Source organism: Melanerpes formicivorus, unplaced genomic scaffold, assembly GCF_026170545.1.
Source record: "Melanerpes formicivorus ecotype bairdi unplaced genomic scaffold, bMelFor1.0.p_v2 SCAF_12, whole genome shotgun sequence".
NCBI classification, from domain to species: Eukaryota; Metazoa; Chordata; class Aves; order Piciformes; family Picidae; genus Melanerpes; species Melanerpes formicivorus.
Window position 1 is genome coordinate 11,317,583 of NW_027142364.1, and position 27,693 is coordinate 11,345,275.

Sequence of the window (27,693 nt, forward strand, 5' to 3'; positions counted from 1 at the left end):
TACAGGCACAACATGCACAGCTAATGAAAGCTCTTCTATGGCAGGAAATCACACAAGAACACACTGGTTCTACTCCAGTGCTACAAAGCAACTAAGCACATGCTGAGTTCCAGACAGACCAGTTCATTGAGTAAAATGGTGTCTAAAAGCAGATGCCAGGCTTTTACATGCTAGGTGCCTATCTGACCACACATCTCACCATCACAGGCTCTGTAATCAGATCAGTCCACCTTATCCCCCAAAAGACTTCTACTGCTGTATTCTCAATCCCATACACAAGAAATTATTAACATCATTCTCAGATGAAATTTCAGGAACTAGTATTTGAGTCTGTATTTTAAGCAGGTCTTGTGCGTCTCTTCCCTGCACTGCAGTATTGTGATGCTACTCAGTAAGAAAGCCAAGAGGCTTTTGGTTCCACACAGTCCTCCTGGAATATGATTTGATAGAACAAATGTTTGCAGTTCCAGCCTCTGCAGACTGGACTGTACACAGGGTCTGTCCTGCTGGCACCATCAAATAAGGAGCTCCTGATGGTAACTGCATGTAATCCTACAGCATGGCCTACAGCTGGACAGCTGCAGCTGACTGAGTGATATTCTGCATACAAAAGAATAACAATTAATTCCCAACCTTGTAAGGTTACAGGCAGAGAGATTTGTCTCCACTATGCCTGTTTTAACATCAGGTCTCTCTATGCTGAGTGCCTGGCAGTGCAGGGAGATCCCACAGACTCTGCTCTGAATCATTTCCGTTTCATCCTGATTGCTTTGCTATCTACAATCTGTTATCAACCCACCATAGGACTGACACACAACGTGCACCATGGGGTATGATTTCCAGAGCACTCGATCACACCAGGATGGCAAATTGTACTTCATCTGCAAACCAAAGGAGAAGTGATATCAAGAGGAAGGGAAATTATTAGTTCACAAAAGAACAGGAAATTCACTTGCCCAAGAACCATACATTTGTTTCAAATCTTTTTGCTTGCATTGATTCCTTCCAATACACTATGAGGGCAGAGATTGGTTTAGGTAATTTTTTTCTGTAGGTGCTACTTTCCCTGTTCTGCCACATACTTCTGAAGGGAAATCAGTTTTTACCTACCCCTGTAGCTTTTTGCTTGGTGTAAGCATACTTCTCCCGGGTTCCTCTTTCAAAACGGTAGGTTGGAGCAAAAGTAATCTCTTCTTCCTCTAAAACAGGCAGAGAGCTCTGTTACACTTTGGCCCATTGATAACCCTCATCTGTGAAAGGCAGCCACTGCTCTGTACACCCTGCCCCACATCAAGCCTGGCAGAGGAAGTTACTGGAAATGGGAAAGGAGCCTGCCAACAAATTCAGAGTCTTACCGAAGTGCAGAAACACCTTTTGGTCCTTTCTCTCTATGAGAAGTTGGTCAAAAGCCAGCAGCTCCGGATACTGCTGCTGCCTGATTTTCTGGATAATATTCTCTGCTTCCTGCCAACAGGGAAACAGCAGAGCTGCAGATGATGCAAAACCTTCATATAAATCTTCCCTTCACTGGGGAGGTGGTGAGTGCTTCTGTACTGTCAGAGCCATACCTCTGCCACTCCCCCACCTTTCCTGTCCCTGAAAGGTCCCAGTCTTTGCTGTGTAGCTGAATATTTGTCTATTGAAACCAGCGTCACAATACCCACACATGCCCTACACAAACACACACTCAACCAGATGCACATCAGCACCGGGTCTACTCTTTCCCACCTACCCAAAGCTATCCTGTATTTCTGATGGCCTGTTCTGAGCCATTAAAAACTAAACAAACAGAGCAGAAAGGCAATCTCTGCATCAAGCTGTTCAGGGACAGATGCTCTCTCACAGTGGGAAGGAGAGTTGTGAGGTTTGGGGAAGCAATAGTGCCTGGAGCAGCAAGACTGCACTCCCAGGTCTTTTAACCCTTAGAGAGGGCAAATGAGGTTTCTTTACTCTCTCTCCACTGCTGCCACACTTGTGCCTTGAGGATACCTTCTGCCTCTCTTCTTTTTGCCCTGTTGCCCTAGATTATAAAAAGACAACACTTGTATAGCAGCACAGTGTTTTGCCTCTCAGGGATTCATGCCCAGTCCCTCACCGACGGGGGCTGTTCCACGCGGTAGTTCAAGTCTCCCAGCCAGAAGAGATGAGTAAAGCGATGAGTGATGTTAAACGGACTCAGTTTCTTATCTCCCAGTGTCAGGAAGCGCAGGATGTTCATGTAGTTCTGGTTGCGTCTGTCAAGACAAGAAACATCTGCCTGACAAACTAAATTGCTACACAGCTTCTGAGTGCCTGGGCTGGCAGCAACTGAGGCGTCACCAAGCAGGAACTGATCTGGCTCAATATCTAGAGAAGAGCAGATGAGAAGCTGAGAACTTGCCACCGCTGCCTCACACTGCACCTCAGCAGACAGGACCAGGTAATGTGCTCAGTGTCCCCTGGTGAGCTGAAATACTTCATGCAACTGCTAAGGCAGCACAGCTCTTGAGCTGCAGCTGTTATTGCATGCAGCCTGGGGACCTGGGGCAGGAGGACAGCCTGCTGTGAGGAGGAGGAGGAGGCAGTGTCATTTTCAGCAGCTCCAGGCTGTCAGACTGTTTCCATGTGACTTGAAAGGCTGGAAAGCTGTACTAAAGCCACTTTTGTTGCCTCCTGGGACTGTGCTTTTCTGAGCTGCATGTCCTAGAAACCCAGCATTAGATTGTTGTCTTCAGTTTTCAGGAGCAAATACATAACTAGATTTTGACAGCTATTTCAGGCCCTGGGGAACCCTTCCATGGAAGTTGACTCCACCAGAGGCACAGACCCTATGCAGAAATCCCATACCATCTGTTTTCTGGGTTCTGGACTGGGAAAGATGGCAAAGCTAACCTCTTTGATGCTTGGATTTGATGATCTTAGAGGTCTTTTCCAACCTTAATGATTCTGTGATTCATTCCAGGTCTTCTTTGCTTTCAAAACCACTCCTTCCAACTGTTCCAACTCCTCCTAGCATGGGCACAGATCTCCCACCAATGTCAGGATATTTGCCTTCCAGTCTCATGCTGCACAGAACCTGCTTAGACCATGAAAACTCATTTCACAGTTGAGTATAGAGAATTAGCCACCATGGAGGTATTTCTGTGCCACACACCTCCCTCTTGATATTCCTGACAGCATGCTCTGCCTCACGGGATCGTTCTCAGCTGTGCTCCAGGGTGCACCACAGCTCCCATGCTCCCAGCACTGCCTACAGTGAGGGGGCAGTCAGTCCCCTCAGCATGTTATTCTGGGATGGGAAAAGCCTTCCCACGTGTCTCCAAAACACTGTAGATCAGGGAACTGTTTTCTTTGTGTACTGGGCTTCTATGACAGGTCACACAAACACTCAGCTCAGAAATAATTTTGCTGACCAGAATCACAGAATCAAGCACATTGGAAGAGTGCCCCAAGATCATCAAGTTCAACCAATCACCCAACCCTAATTAATCAACTAGACTATGGCACTAAGTGCCTCATCCAGTCTTTTCTTAAATACCATTTCACCAGCACCCATGTGTTATGGCCATAGAGTAGAATCACAGAATGAGAGGGGTTGGAAGGGTCCCCCAGAGATCATCCAGTCCAACTCCCCACCAGAGCAGGTTCACCTACAGCAGGTCGTACAGGACAGTGTTAAGCTGAACTTTGAATGTCAGAGATGGCGACTCCAAAACCTCTCTAGACAGCCTGCTCCAGTGCTCCATCACCCTCAACATAAAGAAGTTCCTCCTCGTGGTTAGAAGTCCCTCATTTAAATGGTGATGCAGTGATCAGCATCTTTAGCACAGGTTGTCCCCTCAGGAGACATTTAACAATTTGTTATGGTCAGGAAAATATGGTTATGACTGTCTGGAGGACTGATTTAATTTTTGAGAAGGGAGGAAGCATCTTACCTGTGTTTCTTTTCACTTCCTGAAGTCAAATGGCTGTTAACAAACCCAAAGGAGGTTCCATTAAACATGAATGACACCCCCACAGCTCCTTTATTACCTGGAAAAAGATAAGCCAAAAATGTCAAGAAATCAGTCCACCTCCAGGCTGAGTGTAGCTAGGAAAACAAAGCACCTTGCACATCTTTAGCAAAGTGGAGGTGCAGAAGAGAATTAAGCTGACTTAATCAGCAGAGAAAGATCTAGTACATACAACACAGGTTGTGGCAATGAAATTTCTACAGATGCTGAAAAAAAATTAGTTGAAGGGAAAGGAGTGCAGTTTCCTTGTGAAACCGAGGCAAGAGCAACCCAACAGCCAGTCAAAGGTGTTTGCTGGGGATATATTTCTATATACATATATATGCTAAGTATACACACAAATAGATTTCCTCTTCTACAGCGTAAGATATAATCGGTGCTAGTCATGTAAATATAATCAAAGGAGTCTTGTGGAGAAGGAGCTGCTCCATTTTAAGGACAGTATTGGCAGAGACTGGACAGATCTCAGACCTTTGGACAAGACCAGCTCTGTTTCTCACCCAGTGTGTTTGCAATGCCTGTCTTCACGTTGTCTGTGCAGATGTGGCTGATGCGGTTCTCATGTTCTGGCTTGGCCAGTACAACAATCCTGATGTTCCAGAGGGTATGGATTGCTATCTGCAAGGATGAGAAGGTTAGAGGTTTATATTTCTGTACATACCTGCAGATCTGTGCTGTAGCTACAGCCTTCCTGACTGCTTCTGTAGTACTTTCTCCTACACAAATTATCTTCCTGTGCTCAGGATGTGCTCTCAGTCATTTTAATCAAAGGTGGGAGGAGGGACCTAGCCATTTCCTAGTGCTATTTTCTAGTTAATCATTGGATTGCTTTCCTTGCACAAAATAGTTTCCTAGTTACCATGAAAGTCATTAGTCCTGCTCTCCTGTGGCCTTCCAGATATACTTGTGTTTTGACATCACTGAAACTCAGGAAGGTCCAAATCTGGTCTTAATAAGGTTCAGTTTCTTTTATGACTGTGCTGTTACATCCTATTTGGAAAGTGTAATAGCCTAGGGCTACAGCTGTTTCAGAAAGCTTTATGAAGGTTGAAAATCACCATCACAACTAGACTCAGGTGCTTAGCGTATGCTCCTTGCTCCCATGCTGGGAGGCAGAGGAACTTCATTGTGGGGCCCCTGCCTTGGCAGTGGTGGGGGTCACTGTCCATAGCAATATGCTAGTTTCAGAGAAGGATCTTGTGGAGTCCACAAAAATTCAGTTCACTTGCCCTTATCAAAATGCAATGGCAACAAAGGGAGGGAAGCAGAGGAGGCGTAGGCAAGATGCCACTTATTCCTCGTCCCATTTATTTGCACAACATGTTCTCTGCTCATATGCCCAAGTTACGTACAATAGCTGGAATAACTCCTCACCACTTTGAAGCTGATACTGGTGATTTCCTGCAGGGATTGCCTCAGAGTCTCCATCCATTCCTTCTCCCCTTGGGGATCCTCCTGGGTGCCAATCACATAGATGTCATGAGGAATGTAGTCAGCAGTGTCATCACGGGTCTTCCCCTGCCCCTTGGAGAGAAACCAGGAGGTGATCTTCTTTGGGGGAGGTGCAGCACCTTTTTTTAAGAAACCAAACACCAAAGTAAGTCAGAGTTGTTCTGTGAGACCCAGGATACAGACAACCCATGAGGACAGAAGCAAATAAACTTTATATTCACTCTGTCCCATATCTGTTTCAAATAAGCTAGAGCACATTATGCTAAAATGACAAAGATGTTAACCCCACCTCAAGTCTGATCTTGAATATCCCCAGGGACAGGGCCTCAACCACGTCCCTGGGCGGCGTGTTCCAGTATTTTACCACTCTCATTGTGAAGAACTTCCCCCTGATGTCCAACCTAAATCTACCCTGCTCCAGTTTAAAACCGTTGTCACTTGTCCTATCACTACAAGCCCTTCTATCCTTCCTCAGCCTTCCTGTAAATCCTTTTCAGATAGTGAAATGTAGCTGTCAGGTCTCTCCTGAGCCTTCTCTTCTCCAGGCTGAACAGCCCCAACTCCTTCAGCCTGTCTTCATAGGAGAGGTGGTTTAGCCTTCTGATCATCGATGTGGTGCTCCTCTGGATCCACTACAGCAGGTCCAGGTCTCTCTTGTATCAAGGCTAGCCAAGTGGAAAGGAGCTATGCTTCTGGCCTGCCACTGATTTTGCCATACCCTATGAGTATAACTGAGCACAGACAGCTCAGCTCACAGCAGTCAATTCAGGCTTTTCTCCCAAAATGGGAAAAATAAAATTCTGCTGTCTTCAGCTACACCCTGTCCCCTTCTCTCAGTATCACAGATACTCTGCTCTCTTCCTAGGCTGAACACAAGTAGTCCCTAGTTAGGTTCAGAAGCAGCTGACATGCAGTTTTGGAGGCTGCTCCTGCTCTTTCTGCAAGGTGGAGGACAGCATACACTGCTGCACCAGCTTTGTACCAGCCACAATTCCCTGTCAGTGGAGGAATCCTTCAATACCTATCAGAACCATACTCATTTAATCCTTCGACTGGAACCAGGAGGAGTGTCAAACTTACACTCAAGAACAAGCCTAGAGATCAGCTCCTCCCCCAGACAAACAGTGTCTGAGGCTCATCAAGGCAGCTGAACACACATTTTGGCAAGGGTCTGAAGGAACACCCATGTCAGAAGAGAGCCCATACCCATATTCCAGGTCCCAATGAAGATGGTGATCATATCAGGCTCTGGTTGCTCAGAGTGTTTATTCTTCATCTGCTGTAGAAGTTGGCAAAAGCCTTCTCTCTTCTAGACAGGGAGGAGCAGAGACAATTAATGAGATACTTAACTCCTCCACCACCTCTTGAAAAACTAGCTGAACCAGGAAATTCCAAAAATTCCCAGCACACTTGAAGGGCAGATTAGCTCTCCACGGTTCCAAAACCTTCAAAGAGGCTGTCCTTCCTCTGGTACTTAGGCACTTAGCTTGTGCATGCCAGAAGAAAGCCTAGACTTCCCTCCTCATTGTCTATATGAACCTTTTTGAATCTGACCTCATGTGACTCATTGCCTCTTCTCACTGCTTGCTGACACTGCTCTCCTGCCTCAGTGGGAGCATCAAGGTATGGTTGCCCTCTCCAGTATCTCCCTTCACACAGTACAGTTGTTCATTTAATGGATGTTTCCAAAACATAGAAGGCATTTCATTTTGCAAAGCCAACCACCATCTTTCAACAGTTCCTTTCTGCCAAGGAATGCCCCTTGCACCATTCCCACCCAGGTACCAGTTCCAGGCTGGCAGGTAGGAAATGTTGTGTATGTACCTTGGAATCAGAAAAAACATATTCTTTTCGCTGTGTTTTTTCTTTCTCTGTTTCCAGCACAATCACCAGTTTGTTAGGGACCTTCTGGGACTTGATAAGCTGCAAGACTGAACAGAGGCCGAGTGTCATGAGCTGCAGTCACTGAAACTAGAACCCCACCAAGAATAACAGGATCCTGCTCACAGGTTCAGCACTTACACTGTCTTACACTTTGTCCTGCATAATTGTCCAGATTAATGTTGCTAAACCCTGTTCCCTATGGGAATAGATTTGGACTCTGAAGTGAAGATGGCACCCAAAACTCATTCTGCCTGGAGCTCTTGTCCATACCAAGCCCTGCAGTCTAAAGTGAAGCCTTGGCTTCCTGCAGCCAGCCTACATATATTCCTTCCCCATCTGTGAAAGAAGAGTAGAACCTCATATAATGGTAAAGGTGATGCCTCCTCATCTAAAATAGCAGCTCAGTAACTATGAACAGCAGGTGGAGAAAGTCATACATGAAAGCTAATCTTTTCAATCACTGTCAGCAACAGGTTGATTTTCTACCAGGAGAGAGCCCCAGGGCATCATTTACTCTGATGAATCCTACCCGGTTTGCCTCAATCTGAGTGAGCTGCCTGCCCAGAAACACACAGGGGGGGAAAAAAAAAGAAAGTTGTTTGAACTGAGCCTTCATAGACCAAACTGGCTTTGCTCATCATTAGAGATACTGATTTACATGAAAGAAGAAAAACAAAATTAAGGGGAAATTAACTGAAAAATGTTACTGAGACTGAGTAGCTGGCTTTCTACCATGAAAAATCATCACAGAAGTCAGAATGTTCCTGCAGAATAGTGAGGGTTTTTTTTTCCAAGTGACATTGCTTTTCGGCAGAAAATTGCAGCCATCTCTACAGGGAATCTATCAAAACCCACCCCCGTGCAGTCCTGCTACCACTGCTTTCATTCAGACCAGGAGGTCAGGACTAGAACAATCTGTGAAAGCTGGTTACCCCAGTATTGACTTCTGGATCCCTGCAGGTGGCTTTGGGGACAGGCAGTCTAGACTGACCTGAGCCTTGCATAACAGCCAAGACGTGCCAGAAGTATCTGCACTCTGGGCTAAACTTTGCCCTCTGTGGCCAGAAGAAACCTCTCCCCATCAGCTGAGAGTCTAGTCCAGTATTTGTGAGCATCTTACTTTTCTTGTGGGTATAAAATTTGTCTTCTGGACCATCTTTAGCTCTCTTGATAATGAGTTTTCCCATTTCCACATCCACCTTGAGATGTATTTTTGAGAAAATTCCTAAGGCGTCAGCTTTCACCTATTGGAAAATAGAGATAAGCAATCATAGAGTGATAGAATCACAGAATGGTAGTGGTTGGAAGTGACCTCTGGAGATCATCTAGTCCAACCACCCTGCCAAAGCAGGTTCACCTAGAGCAGGTTGCACAGGAAGGCATCCAGGTGGGTTTGGAATGTCTCCAGAGAAGGAAACTCCACAACCTCTCTGGGCAGCCCAGTTCCATGCTCCAGGCACCCTCACAGCAAAGAAGTTTTTCCTTATGTTCAAGTGAATCATCCTGGGTTCCAGTTTGTACATCTACTTCTTATCCTGTCGCTGAGCACCACTGAAAATAGCCCAGCAACATCCTCTTGACTTCCACTCTTTAGCTATTTATCAGCATTAAGATCTTCTCTCAGTCTGCTTTTCTCCAGGCTAGAGAGCCCCAGGTCTCTCATCCTCTCCTCATAAGAGAGATGATCCCATCCCTTCAACATTTTTGTGGCATTCCATTGGAGCCTTCCCAGTTCAGTCACATGCATCAGAAAGGCCACACTTGCCGAGCTCATGGACACATACCATTGTTACACCAATCTCAACAGACATCTCTAACATTTGCATGGTGCTAACCAGCATCCAGGAAGAGCTGCTATCTCTGTGGCAGCACAGCAAAGCTCCCAGCTCTGAGACACCAACGGAAATTTGCATTCCCGTCCTTCCACATTCTGATCAGCCCTGGTAAAGAAGTACATTTACCTCAAAAGTGACAGGGGGGATAAGGGAGCGCCGGTGTGTTGAATCAGGACCTTCGATCAAGAGTGCTTTCACCTGTAAAAGAATTTATGCATGCCAGATTGATTTGGTGATTCTGCACTATGCTGAGAGTAATGACATCAGAGGAAAGAAATTTTACTGTAGCAGGTGATGAAGTGTTTTACTGCACTGATGATGAAGGAGGCATAACTAGAGGTGAAAGATGACAAGAAGATAATAAAAAATAGCTTTAGAACTCTACCTTGTCTTCAATGGAGGACAGCAAAGAAACCAGCTGATTGAGTTTCAGTACAATATTGACTGGACTAGCTTCACCGAGCATCTGATAACCACGACACAGGAACAGGAAGAAAGCGAGAAATGCATGAGTACCAAACCCAGAGAGCATGGCCTGGAAGCACTGCAGTCTCACCTCAGGAGCACCTCGCACACCTTGCAAGGAACAGCACTTCTCTCTCTGCTACTCTAACCCGTAATGGGCAGCACAAATGCACAGAATTTGGCTGAACATGCAGAAGTATGGGAGGGTGGAAGGACAAATTTGCAGACCCTGTCCACAGGTTACAGGCAGCTGGGCATGCAAGGGAATCAACTTGCTGCAGTGGGGACAGGTTTGCATGACCAGGTCCAGGGCTCAACATACAAAAGTCCTGGAGTTTCTGTTTTCTGGGAGATGAAGGTTATGGGACTTAAGTGGGTGAGGATTAGGAAGGATTTGGCAGTGAAACATCCTGAGATGAAGTTTATGGAAAGAGAGATGTGCAGTCCTAGCCTACAGATGGAGGGAGGACGGAGAGATAAAGTCCTCAGGCAGTTCCCTGTGCTTTCCCCTGGGACAGGAACAGGGAGCAGGCAGAGGGGGCTATGGGATATGTGAAGCTGTGGGGATACAACTCACTACATGCCCTAAAAAGAGGCTAGAGAGAACAGAACTGGTAACTGATCACCTGAATCCCACTGGAATGCTGTGTGACCAGAACCCTTCCCTCCCTGCTGTGTTGACAGCCACCCACACTCCTCTCTCTTCTTTTCTCACCTTCCAGCCAACTTACTTGTGAACGCTGATGGATACCAGGGTGCAGCTGCTGCTCAAACACCTTCTGGATGGATTCCAGAGATGGAAGAGTCCTAGAGGCTTCACTGGGAACAGAGATGTGGCAGAGGTCTAAGGCTGCAGTAAGGTCCCTGGGTAGGTTAGCACTTAGTCTCTTTGGACAAAGCCACACAGCAGAGACCAGGACACACATCCACAATAAGCCTGCTCTCACCATGTGTCATGCTCAGATGGACTCGATGCTCTTAGAGGCCTTTTCCAACCTTAATGATTTTCTGCTCTTGTCCTCTGCTGCTTACTACCCTGTGAGTTGGTGGGATGGGTGATGAGAGCATTTCTCAGCTGCCTTATTGATGCTGCCAGCAATATACAGTCAGGCAGCTGATTGTGCCTCGCAGTGGCTGAAGCATGGCCATAACGGCTGCTCCTCAGTTTTTCCTTTGGAAATGGGAATTTCCTAAACACCCCCACACAGATGTACCAGTATGGCCAGACCTGAGGACTCTGAGCAAAACCACCATCAACCCAACTATGCCAACTCATAGATCAAAGCACACTCAAATCTCAAAGCCCAGCAAAGCTGGGTGCATATGAACGTTGTAGTGGCAGGAGCAGCTCAGTTGTACACAGGTCTTGGGCAGCTGCTGAGGCTGATGCAGGACACTGGGGACACCACATGAAGAGGAAACTAGTTTTTTAGATTTTTCAGATTTCTTTAGATTTTTTATGCTTTTTTAAAGATTTTTCAGCTCATATGACAAAGAGAGGTTGGGCACAATGAGGGGGTGGAAGAGCCATCCCTTAATTTCTTGAACTGTGGAAGAGCCAGGCCTTAATCTCTTGAACTGACACCATTTGTGGGTTTCAATGAGATTCCTTCAGCATTTCCTGCTTAGATTCCACAGGATGCTCATTTGTCAAAATGCCACTGTATGATTTTGGCACAGAAGCTACACTCAGATAATGACAAGACAGCACAGAAGAGCAGCCAGGGAGCACAGGTCAAAAGGAAGGTGATGGCAGGAAGCAGTGCTAGGATGCTTGCATTGTGCCTAGGCAACAATGGATATTAATGATTTCCCTCACTTTCCTAAGTCTGAATGGACCAGATTTTACTCCCTGTTTGTCAGAAAAAATGCTCCAAAGCAGAAGTATGCCTCTCTGAAAATTACATACTTGTCTGGGTGCTGAACCATGGATGATTCATTGCCTAAATTAAGCACTCCTGTTTAAAATTTCAGTCTGAAAGCCTTGCCCTGGGGCACACATGAAGAACAAGACACTTGTAGGAGTCGGCATCTGCTAAACACTATGCAGCTTTAGACCAATGCCACTGCAAATGGGTCTGCCTCAAAACCCAATACTCCCATTGACTTCTGCAGCGGTGGAGTCAGGCCCCAGGAGCTTGGCAGCCAGTTGCAGGAGCATTGGGTGAAGTTCAGTTTGCAAAGAATGAAGGGATATTCATAGAATCATTAAAGTTGGGAAAAAACTCTAGGATTCATCAAATCCAACTGTCAACATCACTGTGCCCACTAAACCGTGTCCCGAAGTGCCACATCCACATATTCCAGGGATGCTGACTCCACCACTTCCCTGGGCAGCCTAGGGAATGTAACCAGGATTGCAGGATGTGTAGGCCATCGCTTGGAAACACAGAGCCGCAGCTGCTTGGGACAGTATAGAAGTGATTTCTTCTGTGAAAACTGCCCTCCATTTATTGTGCAGTGCAACGTGCAGAATGCACATGAGGATGAGAGAAAAGCATTTGCAGGTGTTCACACTCAGAAAACCCACAAGGTGTCTTTAATGGCATGTTTATTTTCTTCTTTTTGTAGTGTAAAGGAAAGAAACATAGTGATACTCACTGAAGTGTCAGAAGTCTGTATGTCCATATACAGTTGCACAAGTGTTGGTATTACAAGTGCTTGCAAAGGTGCCTTAGAAGCTCTATGTGCAAATTACCCAGTAAGGAAGAATAAACAGGAGAAAGCAGAGCAGTGATCAATGACCAAATGATGATTTCAGACAGCAGATGAATAGGTTGCTATTAGTGTTTTCCACTTAAAGCTGGTAGGAAACTGTGAACAAAGACTGTTCACACAGGTAATCCTCGTTCTGCTGCATTGGCACCAAGCTCTCCATCAGTCAGCTTTGGAACCCTGGGATAATTCCCCTGACTAAGGAAACCCTCATATGCCGATTTATTCTAGCATTGAATGCTTCACAAAAGCACCCATCAGCCTTACAAGTCTTTGCTTTGTTTCATTCTTAGCATATGCACCTCCAGAGAGAACAGCTTCTTCCAGGAGTGGTTGCCCCATTGTACCTCAGGCACTGATAAGAAGCAATGTCATTGCTGTCCTGACTTCCTTGGCCACAGCTAGCTCTAGAAGGTAGTAGCAGCTTCCAGCAGAGTCAAAAACAGCTTTCAGTGTCTCTAATGCACATTGGGGTCTGGTCCTCACTAAATTACTCAGGGCTCAGTGGTGAGGAGGGTAAGGGGAAGAGCTCACAAACAATTTGCTTCCAATCTCATGCAAGAAGGACATGGATCTGATGGAGTCGGTCCAAAGGAGGGTCACAAAAATGACCAGAGGGCTGGAGCACCTCTGCTACAAAGACAGGTTGAGAGAGTTTGGGTTCTTCAGCCTGGCGCTCTGGGGAAACCTCATAGCAGCCTTCCAGTACCTGAAGGAGCCATCACCTGAAGGGTGATAGGACAAGGGGCAATGGTTTTAAACTAGAGCAGGGTAGATTTAGATTGAGCATTAGAAAGAAGTTCTTTACTATGGTGCAACACTGGAATAAGTTGCCCAGGGAGGTGGTGGAAGACCCATCCCTGAAGTTATTCAAGGTCAGGCTTGAAGGGACTCTGAGAAACCTGATCTGATTGGGGATGTCTCTATTTGCAGCAGGGGGCTTGACTAGATGACCTTTATAAGTCCCTTCCAACTCAAATACATTCTGTGATTCTATGATCTGCTGTGGGCCAACTGTGCTTGAGCCCCTTGGTCAGAATTGGGTCCTGTACTTGTCCATGGCAATAGACACACTACAGAAGGCACAGACTGTCCATAAGAGGTTGGCCCAACTCCTCTCCAACCCCATCGCTCACCAATAGCTGTTTTCTTCTCCTAATCACTGAATCTACAACTCCAGGATGCATCCTCTCTACCTTGCTAACATCAGCAGTCAGTGTTTGCCCACAGCTCAGCATCAAAACACAGAAGTGAGTCACCCCAAGAGCATCAGGGTGCTCATTTCTCACAGTGTGTCTGAAAGTGACACAGAAATAGTACCACTGGGGTTTGGAAGTTTGGAAGATGCCAGGGTACAGCATCACAAAACCCTTGAATTCATAGCAAATTGACAACCAGCCAAGGTCAGTTCAGCACAGTGAGGGTCTGTCTGTACACTCCTAACCCTTGGCAGTGCCAGGAAGTTCAAAGGAGCTTCAGCTCTGGTGAAAGAGCTCAAGCTGTGCCAGTTAACATTTCTTCTTGTTTGTTGGGTTTTTTAAACCTACTCTCAAACAATGTGAAAATAATTAAATTGAACATTATTGAGAGAAAATAAGACACAATCACTGAGAAGCAGCCCAGGAATTACCTGCATGTTCAGCTGGGATCCCTCTGCAGCTGAAGAAAGCTGAAGTAAATAAAAACTAAATTAAGGTAACACTGCTGATTAAATTTGAGTTCTCAAGTCTGATAAGAGATGTAAGCTAAAACCCCAGAGAACATTGGAGCTCAAGACTGCAGAAAACAATATCCAAACATCTGACTATTAGCCATCTGAAGATAAGCAAATAATTTGATTGGATGGTGGAGACTCGCGGGACCATCTGGATAGTGGAGAAGAGGTTCCTCAGAGAGATCCAGCTGGGACTGAAAACAGCCTGCCGTTCTGGACCTTCATGAAAACACTGAGCAAGCAGCTCCATCTAACTGAAATAATGCAGGTATGAAGAGAAAAAGCTGGGGAAAGAGAGAAGAACTGCATGAGGACATACATTTCCATAGCTACATAAAGCCAGTAGAAAGATGGAGGGCAGACAGCTTGCCTTTTGCTGTCATGCAGTGCCCCTGTGCTCCACAGGCTTCCACCAGCAGAACTCACCCAGTCCTGCTTTAGGATCACACTTCAAAAAGCCCAGTGACCCAAAAAGTGGACCTGTTACCTCTCCTTTCTTGACATCCTGTGTACATTTATGAGGAGTAGATTGTGAAACCCAGGTAAGATGGAGTTGGAAATGGAAAAAGCCAGCCATGATGGGAAGAGCAGTACTGGGGGTGTTTTAGTAACATAAAACTCTCAGTTGTGATTTCATTAGATTTTTGTTTCCATTGCTCAGGTTTACTCTTAGCTAGCTACCTGGGTCTCTCCCTCTGTGGGCACAGAGAGGCAAAGCCCTCAAGCAGGGCACAGAAGAAGGGCAGCTCTTTGCACAATCTTTCCTCGGTCCTGCCAGGCAGGCAGGTGGCTTCTGGCAAGGAGCAGGGCTGCATATTCCTCCCCCTTTGCCTGGAGAACATGCATAGTGCCCACCACTTCAGACCTCACTCACTCCCTGCCTTCCTTTCATGGGTTCAAGCCAAGAAAATCAGCAGTATTCAGCTCTCATTTTAGCCCTTTCTTCAGCCTTGGCGAGCTCTAGAAGAACAAGATCAGGTCACTAGCCTCTACCAGCCTCACTTCTAAGCCCACTAGAGAGAAGGATATTGCAAGCCACAGATACAAGTGTGAAAGAATGTGCCCTCTGCCATAGAGTCTGCTCTAAGATCTCTGGAGAAGTGTGCAATAGTCTCCTCATTTGCTTACAAGCAGCAAGGGTGGAAAAATCCCATCCTTCCACCAGAGAAAGGGTGAGGTCTGTGAGGTTTTAGTTCACTTGGCAGTTTATAAATAGGAAAGGTCAAATTTGTAGCATCTAGGCTTGGTTCTCTCTTCATTTGAGCTGGACTTCTCTGACATCAGTAGCATCACTCCAGGTTCAGAGTGCATTAGTGGGAAGGAAAGTCAGTGTTTAAAACACAGCTATACACCAATATGTGCTTGTTTCCACAAACCACTTGTGCTTGACAATTCTGTGGGTGTCATTTATGCATTACCAAATTATGCAGTTAATCGCTCAGTACATTTTTTGTTTTCTTTCTCTCTAAACAAAGCATAAAAAAACCCAACAAACCTCCACAGACTGAAACTGCCTGTAAGGAAACTTCACTCTCAGGTCCATGTCTTTTATACAGATTTCACATCTTTTGGACCAGAATCACAGGTCATGAGTTTTAAATATCATGTTTTTGAAGGTAAGCCAATTTCCTGTGACAGAAATGCAGGTTCTGAATGCATGATGTGGAACCTACATTAGACCACAGTGCTATGGCATGTTCTTTGACCTCTGAAAACAAGACTCCAGTTACCTGAAGAGTCCTTTGCAAAGAACTGCAAGTAGTTTCTTCAGCTGAGGAAGATTGCTTGAACCAGTGTGCACCATCTCAAAGTCACTGATGATGTGAACGCGCAGGTAATCCTGGATGAGTTTAAGATGCTCATCAGAGATGCTGTGAAAGAAACATGCAGGTCAAAAGTCAGTTCTTCTCCCTGCTCTCAGACAGCTTTATTAATTTCCTGATACTTCCACTGCCAGCAGAGACAGATGCGGGGGTGTTTGCCTTGAATTTCAGTGTAAACGTGCAGTTCTCATAATTGGACCATGGATCCCCCACCACACTGCTGACACCTTTTCCTTTTCCTCATAAGAGGGACTGAGAGCACAGAGCTCTACAGGATGCTCCCCTCCTGCCTACCTCTGTGGTGCCTGGGCACCAGAAGGAAGAATGAACCAGACAGACTGTATGTGCTGCCTTGTGCCCTGACAAATGCAGAAAGTCCCAGTTGGCTGCCTAGCACATGAAGTGGAGTAGACAGCTGAACAAAACTGGGTTTCTCCCAGTCAACCAGCTGCTAGCAGGCTATCAAAACAGGACCTGTGATGCCACAGGACCACTGCTTGCTCATAGCCTCCCAACACCCTGCCAACAAGCATGCCTTCTAATTTGAAACTTTGCAGATCTAGTTATTCAATATCACGCAGCTTCCTCTAAGGCTTCAGTGCATGTCCAGATTTGACACAGCTAGCACCTGAGACAATGTCAGACCTATAGTGAGTATGAGCACCTGGAAATCCACACAGAGGTTTATTCTTCTTGAGGACTGGCTGGTGCTTTCTGATACAATCTGTAAGTTTATGCACATGGCAAACACACCAAGTTCTCTCAGATATTTACAGAATCATAAACATTGGAAAAGACCTCTAAAACCATCAAGTTCAACCATCAGACCAGCACCAGTACAACCACTAAGCCACGTCCTGCAATGGTATGTCTATATGTGTTTTAAAAGCCTTTGGGGAAGGTGACTCCACCATCTCCCTGGGCAGCCTTTTCCAATGCCTGACCACTCTTTCAGTAAAGGAATCTTTCCTGATATCCATCCTTGGTATTAGAAGAGGATATCTCAGCAGAGAAAGTCTGTTGGCAATTTTAATATTTTGGAAAAATATTTTTTTCTTGATGAGAGCTGAACTGTGAAAAGTAGCCAATGTACTGTAGATCTGCTTCTGTTCTTCTCCTGGTAATATAAATGAGGAGTAGTCTCATTGAATCAAATAGGTCCTCAACGGTCTCAAACGGAAGCTGAGAAAGCCCAGAGCTGGGCTGAAGGCTAGTGCTGCAGCCCTGTGACTTGCCATCCTCACCTGCTTGTGTCCTGGTACTGTAGTCGCTGGAGTAGTGTCTCAGAAAGGGACAGTTTATTAACATCTGCCACCCTGGAATTTTCAGGCAGAGAAGATACCTCCTTTGTCTCGCTGCTCGTCTGTGCCATGAGGATGTTGCGTGGGGGCAGGAGAGGAGGTGTGGGTATCAGGTCTGGCAAGGAGGAAGGGAAAGGCACAGTCATCCCAGCATGGCAATTTCACCTCCTCCCCCTCACCCACAGGCAGGGCAGGGGCAGTCACTACAGAAACCATCTCTTCTGAAGGACCCCTGATTTCACAGCTGGAAAGTTCAGGGTTTGATAGTGTTCCAGCCCTGTTCTCAGGGATGGCAAGACCAGTGGGCTGAGCTTCCAGGCTTGGATGGAACTCATGTACAGGCAGTGTGACCTCATTTGTGTCGGCCTGACTGTCTCTTCTGCACAGCAGCTATGAAGGTTAATTAGTTACTTCAAATATAACACTTAGAGAACATAGCTCTACCTCATCCATATCATTACCATGGAGATTCTGCTACTGGGGCAAAATAGATGGAGGAGCATGATGGAAAGAGCACTGGAAGCTGCTAATAGAAAGAACTGAACAGCTAAAGTAAGCAAACACAGATGGAGAAAACAGACCCCATAATCCAATACAGAGGGATGGAGTACCCTGCCTTGTCTTGTGGACATCAAGTTGGAAGCACAGAGGATTTTTCTGCTCTGTCATCCTGCTGCTCAGCATACCTCCCTCTTCTGGTTGGTTCACCTCAATGTATTCCAGCCATGGTTGCCTTTCTGTTCATACCAATTACTCCAACATTTTGGTATGCTTGTCATAAGGAGTTGTTTGAGCTGCAAGGTTTTGCTTAGGTTGTGGTTTTTTTTAATGGGATTTTTAATACAAAAAGACACCCCAAACTGATCCATTGCTCCTGGGCAGAAGCTGTGATTCACAGAGTCCCTGGAGCACTGATCAGTGGCACAGCCAGGTAGTGCATCTGCAGGGTATCTGGGTGCCCTTCTACCTCTGCAATTCTGTGTGTAGGATGGCCAGATATCCATCAACCCTACATGGCTCCAGCATGAGGGCATCAAAGTGCCTCAACAAAATTAAATTCTGCACATCAACATCCTAGCCCCAGTGTTAATATCTCTTAGTCTGAAGGCTCTTTGGCTTGGCTAGAATTTCATTCCCTACTACTCGCCTCTCTGTGTTTTATTTTTACTGTAGTTCCCTCCTCCGCCCTGAGAGCTGGAGACTCAGTGCAGCTGGCCAAAAAAACAGGAACATCTTTCCTGAGCTGCTATGCAAAATTTTGTTCTGTTTCTTGATGAGTTGCATACCAAAATCTTCCAGCTCCTCTTAGACACCCATTGGATTGCATAAATGTACACAGGCACATCAATCTGTTTTAGTGCACATGCTTGTCTGTCACAGGACTATGTCCTTCAGACAAGTTTTATTGTAATGCCCATTGTTTCCAGACAGACGTCAGAAAGGACAGGAAGGATGGCTCTGTGGGCATGACCTTCCTCTGGACTGAGGAGAACAATGACAGATCCAAGGGATGATCCAGGAAAAATCCAAGAAACTATCCAAGACCAGAGAGTATCAGGAACCCACAGTGACATTTCATATAAAATAGTTGGGATGATGCCAATCACACCCCTTCATCATACATCTGCCTCTATGCATAGACTGTCTGCCACTGTGGGATCTGACTGTCAGAAATGTTCTCTATATCAGAGCAGATATGGGGTGGTTGAGTTTCAGATAACCCAAGAACCACAGCAGCAGCAGATGTGTGGCGCTGCAAAGAGGTGCACTCCAAGTCTCTTGGGGAGCATCTCTACTGCTGAGGCAAGAGCCCTAAAGAGTCTTGTGAGATGGTTAGATGTAAACAAGCTTGAGTCCAGATGAAGCAGATACAGATGCGCACCTGATACAACAGACTGCTGCGGAGATTCCCTCGGGTGAGCTAAAACAGTGCTCCAGACAGGGTACTGCCCCAGAGCCATGAAAAATCACTGCCTCAAGGTCTTGCCATCTTAGTTGTCTCTATGACCTGCTCCATTTTATTGCATGACATGCTCTAATCCTGCTGCCTGCACTGCCTATCTCCAGTCCAGATTAAATGTCAAGGGTCGGCACCACCAAGGGTTTCTTACCAGCATCCTCCTCCGGTTCATCAGCAGCCTCCTCCTCTTCCTGCGGCACTGGGTATTTGAGGTGCCATACCAGACCCATGTTCTCCTTCTTGTAGAATTCTATCAGTTCCTCCAAGGTCTCAAAATACTTGACGGGAACACCCTCTGACGCCTGAAACAAAATACAGAGGCTGTCATGGTCTGGAATTTCCTACCACAGAAACACTACTCCTCTCCAAAGGAAAAAAAATGTCAGAGAGAGAGAAATCCACTACTGCTGTCCAGAGAAAGCCAGCCCAGCTCTCACTGCCCATCTGACCACAGGCTCTGTGCAGAATGACTCCTGCAGTACAAACAGATACACACACATGTTCCAGCCAGTGTCAGCAAAAGTGACAATCTCAAAGGTTCACCGAACCCCAAAGAAAGAGATCTCTCGCTCAATGCAGTGTGCTTGGCTTCAAAGCAACAGAAGATTTTAAACCAAGGAATTCTCCCAGATGAATCTTTCCATTCCCTCTTTCGCTGAGCACAAACCCTCCTGGACTGTTATATTTTTGGTATCCAGGAAGAAGTTTTCTGTGAAATTGCAAGATAAACACGTCTAAATCTCTTAGGCATTAGCATTGCTTACAGGATTCAGATAGATTCAGATGAAACAAGCTGTCAAGGTACCATCACATAAAAACCTGCTGAGGTGAAAATTTAAGAAGCTGAGGCTCAAGAGACAGCTCAGGTTGTGACTGCATCAGGCAAGACACCAAGCTTGCCAGCTGCATTTTAACTGTGACTAAACCTTTTTCTTGTAAACCCCTGGTCACTAATTCCAGGAAACAAATACTTGAAGACAGGGATAAGATTTTAGAGTTCTCTTTAGTGCAGAGTCCAGTGGAGGGTTACAAAGATGCTGAGGGGACTGAAACATCTCTCTTATGAGAAATGATTGAGAGACCTGGGGCTCTATCGCCTGGTGAGGAGCAGACTGAGAGGGGATCTCATGAATCAATACCTAAAGGGTAGGGGACAAGAGAATGGGGCTGGGCTCTTTTCAGTGGTGCCCAGTGATAGGACAAGGGACAACAGGCACAAACTGGAACACAGGAGGCTTCACTTAAACATAAGGAAAAACTTCTTTGAGTGTGCCAGACCATCAGTGCAGGCTGCCCAGAGAGATTGTGGAGTTTCCTTCTCTGGAGATGTTCCAAACCCACCTGTATGCCTTCCTGTGCAACCTGCTCTGGGTGAACCTGCTTTGGCAGGGTGGTCGGACTAGACAATCTTCAGAGGTCCCTTCCAACTTCAGCAGTTCTGAGATTCTGTGTTTCAGGCAAAGCTTTATAAGAATTATATCTATGCATTGGTGCAAATGGTAAATCTGTCAGATCCACAAGGCAGGAGCAGCTGCCACCCCTACAGTTTTGCCCTGTTGCTTGAACCAAGGGTCCTACCAAAGACAGAGAAATTATTTGTTGTGGCTCAGCACAGATCTCCTGACCAAAAGACAGAGCTATCTATTACCTTCAGAACTGAACTTAAGTGCTACCCAAGGCAACAGCAACATGCAACCAAAGCTCTGATTGCTCTTCATGGGGCATGCTCTTCCTAGTAAGGTCCTCCTCCCTGGGCAGAAGGTATTCCCAGAGAAGCCAGTCCAAGAAGGGCCTGTTGACACATGCAGCAAAAATCAAGGAGCAGGGGAAGACCAGTGCAGAGTAGATGTTTTCCAGCCTAGCAAGACTGTTGATCTTGACTTAAAAACTACTGGGAACTGCTCACAACTGCAGATATAGCAACAGTGGGCAACCAAAAGGAAGATCTGCTCACCCTATGGCAGGCTTCACTTTTACTCTGTCTTACATGCATAAAGCCAGATTTTGCACAGGAAACATAGCTAGTTAAAAACAAAGCAAAGCTTTGCCTCCAGTCTGAAATAAGTTGTTGCACAGCCACACTTTAGACATTCTGCCTCCAGAATGGTTTCATTTCTTTGGGGATTGCAATTTTTATTGTAAAAGTTACCATGCACCAGCTTTTGATGCAAGCTGGAACAAGCTTATTTACCTGCCTTTGGGTTTGCCCAGTTTTGTATTGTCTGTGAGCTCTTGTGTTCAATGACTCCTAGCAGTGGCAAGATTTCTTTTTAATTTTTCCTGAAGAATGAAATCTCAGGCCAGAAATTAGGACAGTGCTTTCAATACTGAACTACATTGGAAGCTGTCAGCACCCTCAAGCCTGCCATCAAAAAACACCTTTCATTTTTCAGTAGGCCTGTATGTTTTTAAAGGTGCCACAAGACACCTTTTCATAACAGAGGTGTTTAAACAATTGCTGGTTTAAAACTTCATGTGACCATACCAGGCAGATCCTGCTCTGCTGGAGCATAATCCAAATGAATTCTGATTTACACCAATTAAAGCAAATAGCATCTTGGGTTTCCCAGACTCTTCTGCTTCTTGAAACCCCACCAAGGATAAAACCACTTGGCTCTAATCTTTCATATGAAAGGATCCTGAAGTCACAGTGCTGCACTGGGACTGACCTGCAGTGGCTCAGTGAACTGCTTCCATGTTTCTCTGTTCATCTTCCCTGCAGCAGAACCTTCCTCTGCTTGAAACCCCCTGATTTTGTGTTTATTTATGCAGCTTCTGTCAGCCTCGAGTGCACTGTTAGCAGTACTGACTGCAGGATGGTAGCATGCTCACCCTTTATGTCCAGCCCATGGCAGTATTTGTCCTCTAGGTTAAATTTTCCTGGTCTACCTTCTGCCCACCACCTCCAGCAATCATAGCTGGAGCTCATGAGAAGGAAGGCTTGTGATGGTTTGCTTGGTCCTAAGCTACCCCAAAGATCACTTGCCAAAACACATCAGCTGTATCAGAGTGCTCATTCAGACCCTAAACCACAGGCTGGTCAGGGTTTGCCATCTGCATCTTGGTGCAGGCGGAAGGCTTTGCCATCAGTGCTCTCTCCCACCTCTTGAAATACTGCAGCTTACCCTGCTCCTCCCCTTTCCAAAGTCATCTTTACACTCCTACTTCACTTCTTCAAGACCCCACTGTCTGCTTGCTTCCCTAGAATCCACTGACTGGTGACTGTCCCCACAGCCCCCGATCCCACCTCCAGTGCCCAAACTTTGTCTTCTCATCCTTGTTTTGCCTCTCAGCTCCTGCTCTTCCATGGCGCCTGCATGGGGACGGATTGCCCTGAACAGCTCTTTTCAGGCCAAATGAAGCCTTGATACAAGTGGGAGAAAAGGCTGAACTAGCACTTTTTGATGCTAAGGATAGTTCAGTCTCTAAAATCATGCTGGTCTCTGTGGCAACCAGAAGCAGCAGCATTTTGTAACAGACCTCCTTCCTCTAACTTGCTGGGCCACATTTCAAGGGTTGACCGAAACCTGTGGTCCAGCTCAAATTCCCCAGAGTGGCCATAAGCCTTGGCTCACGTGCAGGCTGGCAGGATGCCTGCACAGAGAGGCCCCAGTATTACATACACTCCTTCTGCCCTGGTAGCTTGGCTGCCTGGCCAGGCAGCCAGTCCATCACTTCCAGACACCTCTCTTGATGAACCCTGCCATCTCCTCCGTCAAGGATAACTGGCATTTGTGGCTGTGTGGAGGAGCTGGGCTTCGCACACATCTGAATCCAGCTGCTCATTCGTCCCAAAGAGAGGCAGTCTCCATCCCAGCAGTGGCAGGTCCTCTGACAGCCCACCTTCCCCAAGCCCACTCAGGATAAAAAGGATCAGCTCCCCACAGCACACAGTAAAAATATAGCATGGCACTTTCACGTGTTAAGACAGTTCAGCAGGGAGCTGAACACGTGTTTTGAGCAGCTGCACAGAGACAGCAAGAGCAGCAATATGGAAATGGGGAACTGGTAGGACTGGGAGCTCCCATCAGCCTGGTGAAGCACAGAGAGAAGGATGGGGGAGCCCCAAACCTGCTGGGTGCCCACTGATGGTGGGGAGCTCAGGGGCTTTCCCCCTATGTTATGAAAGCCACAGTGGTGGCACCGCCTCACTACATATCAGCTTTGCCATCATGAGGGTGAAAGCAAAGATCACTGGATTATTCATGCTCATTTTCTTTTGTATTGTAATTGTTATTATTTGCAAAGACCTCACCAGAGGAAGTGTGTGGGAAGGGCTGTGCCCCTCCAGCACAAAGCAGTGGCCAACAACCCTCTCTGCCTCTTTGCCTGCACTATGAAATGAACTCCTCTCCATTCAAAACATTCCCCAAATATCCCCCCTCCCTCTGAGAGACCAGGGCACACTGCTTTGCACTGCCTCCCCACACAGAGACACAAACTGTGTGTTGGTTGCATTCAGAGAGAGAACAGTAGCATCAAGACTTTGATGCACTTGCATCTCCCCTTGGGGAAGGATGAGAACAAAGCCTGTGTGACAGATCTTAGTCACGTTGGTCGACACAAAACTGCAAGGCGCTTGGATACCGCCAGTGCCAAGTGCCATGGGAGCACATCCAAATCACAGAATCACAGAATTCTTCTGCTTGGTAAAGACCTCCAAGATCACAGAGTCCAAATGTTAACCCAATGACACCATGGACATTAAACAATGTCATGAGGTGCCATGTCTACACATTTCTTGAACACCTCCAGAGATGGTGACTCCGTTACCTCCCTGGGTAACCTGTTCCAATGCCTGGCCTCTCTTTCAGTAAAGACCTTTTTCCTAATATCCAATCTAAACCTCCCCTGGTGCAATTTCAGGCCATTTCCTCTCCTCACTTGAGAGGAGACTGACCACCACCTCATTAAATCCTTCTATCAGGGAGTTGTAGAGAGCAATGAAATCTCCCCTCAGCCTCCTTTTCTCTACATTAACCAACCCTCAGGACAATAGGACTGTTGCCCAGGCTGTGGGGTATTCCCAGCCCAGCAGTGTCTGGCAGTGCAGGGATGGTGCCTGCAAAACACCAGTTTAATGCAGAAAACCTGGCTCAATAATGTTGCACATAGTGTTCACTTTGCTGGATGACCTGCCTGAAAGCAGGTCAAAAGACTTTCACTACCAGCAAGCTCAGAAAGCAATAGCTTTCTTCACACTTGAACCAGTGGCAAATGTTTATAGGTTGGAAAGAAAAAGCAGTGATGAAAAGGAAAACACTGGCATTGAGTCAGTATACATCTGGTTGCAGAGCACCAAACATGGTGTACTCTGAGTCAATGTTACACACAGTCACATAATGTTGGGGGTTAGAAGGGACCTCCAGAAATCATCTAGTCTAACCCCTCTGCTAAAGCAGCTTCACCCAGAGCAGGTTGCACAGGAACACATCCAGGCAGGTTTTGAAAGTTTCTAGAGAAGAAGACTCCACAACCTTTCTTGCAGCCTGCTCTAGTGCTCCAGTACCTTCAAAGTGAAGAGGTTTGCCTCAAGACAACTACACTGGATGACAGCTGCAAGGCAAAACAGAGCTGAAACTTTATGCAGACCTGCTCTGTTTTTTTAGAGAGGGAGCAGATGCAGAATGGGGCACTGCAAACAAACCAGAGCAGGACAGGGCACTGCAAAGCAAGCTGGACCCACCCCAGCAGAGCCCAACAATGAAATCCACTTCCCTCCCATCCCCCCCACCCCTGCCTTCACTTAGTAACTATTTCCTCACAGTTATCAGAGGATAGATCTTATTTTAATTGCAAAGTGAATTGTTTCAAGCCATCAGAAACTGGATGGCAAGTGTCATCTCCACGGCAACGTACCACATCCCCAGAAAGCTCCTGACAGAGTTCAGAGGACACTGGAGAAGTGTGGAAGGAGGGTTCTTCTTCCACAAGAGACTCCTCCAGCATCACCTTAGCTTGGTGCTGACCACAGCCATTACACAGGGAAAGGAAACACCTAATGTACATATGCACTATAGAGAGCAGCTTGTAGCAACACAGAATTACACAGAATCCCAGGCTCATACAATGGTGGGGTTGGAAGGAACCTCTGGAGATCATCTAGTCTAACCCCCTGCTAGAGCAGGTTCACCTAGAGCAGGTTGCACAGGAACACAATGTCCAGAAGGGTTTTGAAAGTCTCCGGAGAAGGAGACTCCACAGCTTCTCTGGGCTCCAGCACCTTCAAAATAAAGAAAGTTTTCCCTAAGTTCAAGTGAAACCTCCTGTGTTCTAGTTTGTGCCTGTCGTCCCTTGTGCCCACTAAAAATAGCCCAGCCCCATCCTCATGACCTCCATCCTCTAGCTATTGATCAACATTGATAAGATCTCAGTCTGGTCTTCTCCAGGCTACAGAGACCCATGTCTCTCATCCTCTCCCCATAAGAGAGATGTTCCAGTCCTCTTAGCATCTTTGAGGGACACATTTCAACTGCATCCCAAATCACAGACTTTCAGACCTTCCACATGTCCTCCTGGCTCCAGCAGGTTTGGGCTGGAAACACCTTTCCCACAGGATGTCTCACATCCTCCAGAAACTGCCCTCAGTTCTATAGAATCATAGAATCAATAAGGTTGGAAAAGACCTCAAAGATCATCAAGTCCAACCTGTCACCCAAGACCTCATGATGACTAGACCATGGCACCAAGTGCCACGTCCAATCCCCTCTTGAACACTTCCAGGGATGGTGACTCTACCACCTCCCTGGGCAGCACATTCCAATGCTTAACAACTCTCTCTGTGAAGAACTTTCTCCTCACCTCGAGTCTAAACTTCCCTTGGTGCAGCTTGAGGTCCTTCCAGTTATCAATTTCCCTTCCATCTTCTATACCCCCATTGTCAAATGGTTTAATACAAGTAGCTATGACTTACTCCTGTCTTCAAGATGAAGTTTTCTGGGTTCTTACTTTCATGAGGACAAGTATAACTAAAGCCTTCGGTCTTTGGTTAAATCTTGTGATCTTTCTAAATTCATCCACCTAGGCTTTTCACCAGGTTCTTGTATAGCTGAGGTCATCTTCTCTTCCTTTCTATCTGATGTGGAAAGGCCAACAGGGTCCAGCCTAAGTCTTTTCTTCATTATCTCTGAGGAATGCCATCTGGCTAGTAGAATGCCTTGATGAAGATACTTCACATACGGGTTTGCTGTGAAGCAGCTCTTGAAGAGTGGAGTATAAAGATAGCAAGTGAAAAGAGTTGTAAAGCCTCCACTAAGCCAGGCAAGGAAGTGGTTAACTTGGGGTTCATTACAACAATTGTATAAATAGATGGCACAGGAAGTCTGGGGCCCTCAGAAGGAAGAGGAAGTGTTTTCCTTTCCTGAGCCAAGGCACAAGGAGGAACTAGGAAACTGGTCATCTGGTTATATTGCTTAAGGGTAATCTTTTCTAACCAGAGTGCCTTAAAACAGGTATTTAAACCCATATACAGGCTTTTCAGTCAGAGTCAAGAAGTTCTCCAAATTACAAAATTCTGGCAGTAGCCACCAGCTTACATGGAAGCTGAAAATCAGGGCACTTCTACTTTGGTGTGAAAGGCTGGCAGGACTTTTTTCTTTTAGATTTAGGAAAAAAAAAAACCAACAACAAAATTCTTAGGTTTCCTGGTTTGGAAAAAAAATTGTCTTCAAGACTGTCTGTTAGCTAGGAAGTCTAGGTGGCATTTTCAAATTTACTTTGGCTCTCACGTAGCCAAGATTTTATATTTCACTGGAGTTCAGTAGGTTCAGTAGGTTCAGTATCACTAAGGTTAGAAGAGACCTCAAAGATCATCGAGTCCAACCTGTCACCACAGCCCTCATGACTAGAGTAGGGAGGACACTACTGCCCACTTGAACCTAAGAGCTAAGAAATCCCTGGTTAACTATTTTTAAAAAGCATTTTAAAGCAACCTGATTTTGTTTTGTTAGAAAACAATTTCTTATTCCTAGATGAAATCCTGTGCTAAGTAATTTCAGGAGCATTTCATAGCAATGGGATCATAGACAGGAATCACAGCTGGGAGAACCAGCTACTTCCTAAAATATGAGCCACCCAGAAATGTACTCTATTTTGATCACAACAACTGGGGCTGGGAAGCAATGGGGCTAACTAGGAGTAGGAAGGGAGAGAAGCAATTTGTGGCTAAGGAAAAAGGAGATCCTGTGACACAGATGGTCTATAATAGTATGAACTTAAGTGGTGGGAATCTGCAAGCTGACAGGGGTATTCAGATGCTGGATAAATCTCAGTGAGGTCTCCAGCAGAACCTATCACAAGAGAAGAGGCAAGGGGAGGAATCCAGGGAACTTGGGCAGATGATGCTGGCAGGTGGCCGGAGGAGCACCTCCTCACCTGGAAAAAAAAATCACATTAATTTCTGGGAGAATGACACAGTGTAAGTGCAGCTGTAAATTACTTGATTAATGTTGGAGAGAATGGAATGTCTCCAAGACAAAAGCTGATGAAGGCTTCTTGGCTTATTTTGCATGTGGTTTGGTCCTGATGCTCAGGTTTACTTATTCACAACACTT

General features: G+C 46.1%; 1 protein-coding gene across 6 annotated transcripts in view; it reads right to left on the minus strand.

Annotated features, from left to right (window-relative positions):
• The window catches only part of INPP5D (inositol polyphosphate-5-phosphatase D), a 58,647-nt gene that overhangs the window by 11,598 nt on the left and 19,356 nt on the right, over nt 1-27,693 (minus strand). For all 6 annotated transcript variants that reach the window (XM_068145324.1, XM_068145323.1, XM_068145326.1 and 3 more), the window contains exons 3-18: nt 19,293-19,443; nt 17,125-17,296; nt 15,788-15,928; nt 10,360-10,447; nt 9,549-9,629; nt 9,290-9,361; nt 8,449-8,572; nt 7,269-7,375; nt 6,651-6,753; nt 5,367-5,563; nt 4,493-4,610; nt 3,915-4,011; nt 2,096-2,234; nt 1,356-1,464; nt 1,111-1,199; nt 800-881 (exon numbers count right to left, since the gene is read on the minus strand). In XM_068145324.1, coding sequence (XP_068001425.1) covers nt 800-881; nt 1,111-1,199; nt 1,356-1,464; nt 2,096-2,234; nt 3,915-4,011; nt 4,493-4,610; nt 5,367-5,563; nt 6,651-6,753; nt 7,269-7,375; nt 8,449-8,572; nt 9,290-9,361; nt 9,549-9,629; nt 10,360-10,447; nt 15,788-15,928; nt 17,125-17,296; nt 19,293-19,443 — 1,870 coding nt within the window. The remainder of the gene's footprint in view (nt 1-799; nt 882-1,110; nt 1,200-1,355; nt 1,465-2,095; nt 2,235-3,914; nt 4,012-4,492; nt 4,611-5,366; nt 5,564-6,650; nt 6,754-7,268; nt 7,376-8,448; nt 8,573-9,289; nt 9,362-9,548; nt 9,630-10,359; nt 10,448-15,787; nt 15,929-17,124; nt 17,297-19,292; nt 19,444-27,693) is intronic.